Here is a 6,849-nt window from a genome sequence, read left to right on the forward strand (position 1 = left end):
GCCACAGCCTCTCTAGTGGTTGAGGCAAGGGGATTACCATGAGCTCAGTGAGCTAGGGTCTAGCACAGAGTCCCGAGCTGCAGAGTGAGGTTCTGTTTTTGTTTTTTCTTTCTTTTTTGTTTGTTTGTTTGTTTGTTTTTAGAGACAAAGTTTCTCTTTGTAGCCCTGGCTGTGCTGGAACTCGCTCTGTAGTACAGGCTGACCTCACACCTAGAAATCCTCCTGATTCTGCCTCCCAAATGCTGGGATGAAAGGCCTGGGCCACCACCACCTGGTTTATTGTAATTTATTAGGGGGATATCCTTCAGAGGCCTGTTCTTTTTTTGTTTTTGTTTTGTTTTGTTTGTTTAAGAGAACAGAAGGAGGGGTGGATCCAGGGGGAGAGGGGAGGGGAGAGGTAGGAAGAGTGGAGGGATGTAATGTATGAGAGAAAAAAGTGCAAAAAAAACCCTAAAAAACAAAGAAAGAAAAAAAGTTGGTTATGGTAAACCCAGCGACTGGTGTACCCACAAGGGGAAGACAGAGCAAGGGTGCCATACAAGCAGTGACCTCTGAAGAGACAACAACCCTCTCTATGCCCAGAGGCCTCAGGGGAAACCCACTGTGTGGTCTCTTTGACCTTCTAGGACTGTGAGAAATGAATTTCTGTGTAAGTCACCCAGTCTGATATTTGTCCACGGCTCTGCAGAATACAGGATACCAGTTTTTTTTATGTATACAATATTCTGTCTGTATGCTTGCAGGCCAGAATAGGGCACCAGACCCCATTACAAATGGTTGTGAGCCACCATGTGGTTGCTGGGAATTGAACTCAGGACCTTTGGAAGGCTCTTAACCTCTGAGCCATCTCTCCAGCCCAGGATACCAGTGTTTTAGCTTACATCTGCAGCTCGCTCATCCTGCCCAGTTATTTGTTTTGTCTGAAATGCAAATGGACCTCCGCCTGCTGCTCCTGATGCCTAGCGTCAACATGCTGTCCAAACCGCTTTCCTTCCATCTGCCCCGCGGCCTGCAGCCGGTTTCCTCTCAGCTGTCCTCCACGCGTCTAGTCTCTTCGCTAGGGTCCTCTGGCTGGAGGTGCGCTGCGGGGGGGGGCCTCTGCTGGTCCCCAGGTCGTGCCCTTTCCCCAAGAATTGCCTCTTCCATCTTTTGCTGTCTCCTCTTTGTGCAGGTTTGGGGTTTAAATGCCGAGTACCTGGGGAGAAAACCACGAGGCGGAACAGCCGAGTTTGGGGTCTAGACTAGGTGCCAGCGCCCGGTGCTCCGATCAGAGCCTTTTAGGCGGGTTGGGACAATGAATGGACCAGGCAATCACGCTGAGCACGTCTGGCCCGGGCTTGGATCCTGCGGTGAAGGAAGCATCTTTAGAGCTGTCTGCTGGGAGCCGGGGGTCCCCAGGCAGGGCAACAGGATGTGTGGGGGAGGGGAGCTCCGGCCACCCCTCCCCCGGCTCACGATCCTAAGGAAGCAGAAGCAAGGCCTGCTCCTGGAGTCCTGAAACAGCACTTTCTGGGAACAGAAACTTCTGACGGAGGCTGTGGATGAGACGACACATCAGACCACTTGCTCCACCTCTAGTCCTTGAGCTCGCCGGAGAGTCCCTGCATCCCATTGAGGACCAGCGCGGGGGGGGGGCGGGTTTGAACCCCTGGTTCTCCCCTTCGTGCTAGACACTGAAGATTGGACTACTTCCCCGCCGCGTCCTTAGTACTTATTGCGGTGAGCCCCGCCCCATCCAGGCTTTCACTTGCAGGTGGGGCAGTTGGCGCAGCACCCAGGCCGGGACAGCACCTGGAGGCCGGGGAACAGGAGAGGTCCCCATAGTGGACCTGTTTATCGGACCTCTGTCCCGTCCTGTGCCTTCTCCACGCTCCCAGGACCCCCAGCCCCACCTCGACTTTCGGCTATCTCCTGTCAGCCCCTGCTGTGTCTCCTAGGATCCCGGATCTCTCCTGCTCATCTCTACTATCCTGTGTCGGCTCCCTTGATCTTCGCCGGGTACCTCCAGACCCCCAGGGCGGACGGAGTCGGGGCCCCTTCGAGAGTGGACCCTCGGACCAAGCTGAACGCGCCATGAGGCTGCAGGCGCTCGATCTCCGGTTACTGGTGCTGCTGCTGGTTCTTCTGCTTCAGCCTGTGTATGGGACTCCCAGGGCGCAGGACATGAGCCTGGGCGTGGTGAGCTCGGGTCCGCTGGTTCCTGGGATCATAGAGAGCCTGTAAAAGGAAAGGGATAGGGCGGACTCCTGGGTCTGAAGGAAAGAGGGGGCTGGATTCAAATGTCCTGAAGAGTGTCTGGGGATGGGCTCTTGGGCTCCTGGATTGCTGGCTTGCTCTGGAGGTTTGGTGACTGGGATTCGGAACTGTGGAAAGGAGCTAAATTGGGAAACTGGGGCCTCACCTGCTGCATCTATCAGGACTGACAAACCCAAAGCTGGGGGTTGGGGACCCTGGCTGTATGTATAAGGGGGGTGGGTTCTGTAGTTCAGGTCTAGGAGCTCTGGTTCTGGATTCCCTAGAGGGTTGGACTTTTCAAATAACGGTGAGAAGGGAAAGCCCCATTGTCTTAGGGCTTCATCGTTCCTCTCCTATGCCCTAGGACTGGCTGACTCGCTATGGCTACCTGCCTCCGGCTGATCCTTCCCAAGCCCAGCTGCAGAGCCTTGAGAAGCTGCAGGATGCGATCAAAGTCATGCAGAGATTTGCCGGCCTGCCTGAGACAGGTCAAATGGGTAGGTAGGCCATCAAGGCACGGGGCAGTCCTGCCTCTGTCTTTAAACTGCAGGGAACGCTGAATCCCAAGAGACGTAAAGATGCTGGTCTTGGATCCCAGCCCCTGTCCTGTTCTGGCTTTGTCAGGCTCTGATGTGGCAGCAGGGATGGAAGAGGTCTGGTCCACACTCTCTGGAGTTGACATTATTAGGGAGAAAAAAACAGACCAAGAACATCAATATGCAAAATGATTTCAAATGGTGCCAGGTTGGCCTCAAACTTGAGATTCTCCTGCCTCAGCCTGAGCCTGCACCTAGCTGGGCAGGCCACTCTGAAAGGTGTCATGTGAGCTTACAAGCTGAGATCACAAATAGGAGGACATAGCCACAGGAACATGTGGGAGGAAATGGCGGGGTAACTGCAGGAGAACTGCGGCAGGCACAGATTATCTGCCTGCAGTGAAGAGCAGAGGGGCTTAGGCAAGGGTGTGATTAGGTTACCTTGAAAGAGGTTTTGTTCCAAGTATTACAAGAAACCAGGGGAGCAGGGCTGGAAGGAGGGAATTAACTTCATCTGACTTTCAGGTTTTTGATTTTTGTTTTTGTGGGGGCAAGTGTTCTCTGTGTTGCTTAGGCCGCTCTTGAACACGCAGTCTTCCTGTTTTAGCTTCACTGAATGGGTCGTTGGGAGACAGTGGCCATGCCACATTGCTCGGTACTGGTTTGATCTTAAGCTTCCTTTGTCTGTTGATGAGGAGTGGAGGGTGGGTGGAGAACCAGAAGGAGCCTTTTGCAGGTGGTGCTGGGGAGTAGGGGTGGGGATGTGGCAGAGAGTATATTTTGAAGGGAGAGTCAAGGGCTTGCCTGTGGAGTTAAATAGAAAGACAGAGGGAACTTGGAGAATCTTCAAGGAAAAAACTCCTCCCTCCCTGTTCCTTCTCAGCCCAGAACAGAGTATGACGTCACTATGTTCTTGGTTACTGTTTGCTATTGCTGCCAGCGAGATGCAGTTTGACCTCACTTGAAGCTGAAATGACTCCTGGAAAAGGGGAGGTGTTAGAAAGGGGGTTTACAGATCGGCCGAATATAAGAAGGGATAGCGAGGTGCTGCAGACTAAAGACCCCTGCTGGTCTTCAGACTTTGATCAGCATCCCATGAGGACTTAAGCCAGGTGGGATGGTGGTGGTGCTCGCCTTTAACCCCAGCATTTTGGAGGCAGAGGCAGGCAGATCTCTTGAGTTCAAGTTTGAGGCCAGCCTGGTCTACAGAGCAAGTTCCAGGACAGTCGGAGTTACACAGAGGAACCCCCCTGTTTTTTTTTTTTTTGAAAAACCAGGAGAGAAAAAAAAAGAGTGATGGACAGCTTTAAGGGGAGAGCGCAGTCATTTGGATTCTGGTCTTAGAGGAAAGGGGAGAGGACTTAGTTGGTAAAGTATTCATTCACCTTGCAAGCTTGAAGGCTTGAGTTTGGGCTCTAGAACCCAGCTGAAAAGGGGCCTGGTGGAGTGGCCTTGTGATCTCAGCCCTGTGGAGGCTAAGATGCAGATCCTTGGAGCTCACTGGCCAGTCTAACCTAGTTGGGGAGTACTGGACCATGTGAAAGATCCTGTCTCAAAAAACCAAAGTCAATGAAGCAAGCAAACAAACCCAAGGTTGACAGCACAGGAAAGACACCCAAGGTTGCCCTATGGTCTCCACTCCCAGGTGTGCTGGCGTACTCTATAGACATACGTATACAACCTCTTCCACCTTTGGGGTACCTTCCTTCAGCATCCACCAGCTGGGGCCAGGGAAGGGGTACAAGAGACCCAGCTTAAGCCTGAAAGTGCCTCCTGCGGTGGCCAGTCCACCCACAGTCAAGTAGAGAGGGCGCCTGGCTTGAGCTAGCTTTCCCAGTGACTGTCTGGGTTCGGGCCATTTGTTTTCTTTTTTAAAAATTTAGTTATTTTTATTTTATGTGTTCAGATGTCTGGCCTGTGTGTTGTTTATGCATCATAGAGGTCAGAAGAAGGTGTCAGGTCCCCTGAAACTGGAGTTACAGACTATTGTAAGCCACCAGGTGGGTGCTGAGACTTGAACTCAGGTCCTTCTAGAAGAGCAGCCAGTGACTTCAAGTGTTGAGCTAACTTTTCTTTTTTAAAAAAATATTTATTTACTTATTATGTATACAGCATTCCTTCCATGTATGTCTGCAGGCCAGAAGAGGGCACCAGATCCCATTACAGATGGTTGTGAGCCACCATATGGTTGCTGGGAATTGAACTCAGAACCTTTGGAAGAGCAGGCAATGCTCTTAACCTCTGAGCCATCTCTCCAGCCCCCTTGAGCTAACTTTTCAACTCTATTGAGTCAATTTCTTAGTGGGTACCGTGACGACGGACTGTCCTATCACTCATCACGCCTGTCTCCCACAGACACAGAAACAATAGCTGCCATGCACAAGCCCCGCTGCTCCCTGCCTGATATCCTGGGGGCTGCTGAGCTGGTCAGGCGCCGCCGTCGCTATGCTCTGAGTGGCAGCGTATGGAAGAAGCGCACCCTGACATGGAGGTAGGTCTTGATTCCTGTGCTTCCCCTTGACCTGCTGACCGGGTGCCAGACTTGCCTGGCTGGCCGGTACCTCCACAGCCACGGGCTCTCCTCCTCTCTCCTCAGTATCCAGTCCTTCCCTCAGAGCTTCCAGTCGAGCCAGTCGATCGTGCGGGCCCTCATGAGTCACGCCCTGGCTGTCTGGGCTGTTGAGTCAGGCCTTACCTTCCAGGAGGTAGATTCTCAACATCAGGAGCCCGACATCCTTATCCATTTTTCCCGGGGCTATCACCAAGACAGTTACCCCTTTGATGGACCTGGTGGCACCCTGGCTCATGCCTTCTTCCCTGGAGAGCACCCCATCTCTGGAGACACTCACTTCGATGATGAGGAGACCTGGACTTATGGGTCACAAGGTAAAAGTTTCCATTTTTAGAATGGTTCTCTCTTTGTATCTTTGTGCTGAAGAACTAGGTTTAAGTTAATTGATGGATAAAAGCTGTGTCAGTCAGGGATTTCCCCAGAGAAGCTGGAGGTATGTACTACAGTGGTGTACTGCTTGTCTGGCACGTATGGGCTCAGAACACACACACACACACACACACGCACACACACACACACACACACACACCACACGGTCCAACATGGTAACACACAGCTTTAATCCCAGCACTCAGGTGACAGTAGCAGGTGGCTATCTATGAATTTGAGGTTAGCCTGCTCTACATGGTGAGTCTGGCCATGGCTACATAGTGGGAGCTTGCATCTCAGAAAATAAAAAAAAGTTTTTTTTATGTTGATTAATTTTAATTTTATGTATATGGGTGTTTTATCTGCGTGTATGTCTGTGTACCAGGTGCATTGCCTGGTGCCTCTGAAGCCAGAAGAGAATGAGGAACTGGCATTAAATATGGTGTGATCGATCATGTGGTTTCTGGGAATCGAGGCTGGATCCTGTGGAAGCTCAGCCAGTGCTCCTAATCGCTAAACTGCCTCTCCAGTCCCCAGCCCCTCCCAGACCCCTAAAAAGCACTTAAAAAGAAGTTTTTGCTTTTGTTTTTGAGATTTGACCTCATTATTGTAGCCCAGACTAGCTTTGAGCTCACTGTTTATCCCAGGCTGTCTTCGAACAGATTTGCTCTGAGGAGTTGGCTCATGGGGATTGTGGGAATTAGCATGGCCAGAATTTGTAAAGGACTAGGAAAACTCAAGGTAGATTTCTGTCTTGAGACAGAATTTCTTCCCTCCTAGAAACCCCAGTGTCTGTTCCTAGGGCTGGATGGATATGGTCCCTTCTGCACTGGGGTGGCTGGCTTCAGTGAAAGCAGATCCTAGTTAGATCTCTGGAACACCTTCACAACAACATCTGGGCTGCTGTTTGGCCAGTTCACTAGGCACAACCAAATCAATACAAAATCACTACTACAGAGGCCTTTCAAGTGCCCAGCTCAGGCAGTGGTGGCACTCACCTTTGATCCCAGCACTTGGGAGGCAGAAAAAGGCAGGTCTCTGTGAGTTCAAGGACAGCCTGGTCTACAGAGTGAGTTCCAGGACAACCAGGGCTTCACAGAGAAACCCTGTCTCAAAGAAAGAAAGAAAGAAAGAAAG

General features: G+C 51.5%; 1 protein-coding gene across 1 annotated transcript; it reads left to right on the plus strand.

Annotated features, from left to right (window-relative positions):
* Window positions 1-1,668: 1,668 nt before the first annotated feature.
* Mmp25 (matrix metallopeptidase 25) lies at window positions 1,669-6,304 on the plus strand. Its single transcript, XM_038329024.1, has 6 exons — window positions 1,669-1,719; window positions 1,938-2,178; window positions 2,600-2,732; window positions 5,127-5,262; window positions 5,368-5,657; window positions 6,098-6,304. Exons 2-6 carry the CDS (start codon window positions 2,074-2,076, stop codon window positions 6,133-6,135), a joined length of 702 nt encoding a protein of 233 aa, XP_038184952.1. The 5' UTR covers window positions 1,669-1,719; window positions 1,938-2,073; the 3' UTR covers window positions 6,136-6,304.
* Window positions 6,305-6,849: the final 545 nt, after the last annotated feature.

This window comes from Arvicola amphibius, chromosome 4 (genome assembly GCF_903992535.2).
Source record: "Arvicola amphibius chromosome 4, mArvAmp1.2, whole genome shotgun sequence".
Taxonomy (NCBI): Eukaryota; Metazoa; Chordata; class Mammalia; order Rodentia; family Cricetidae; genus Arvicola; species Arvicola amphibius.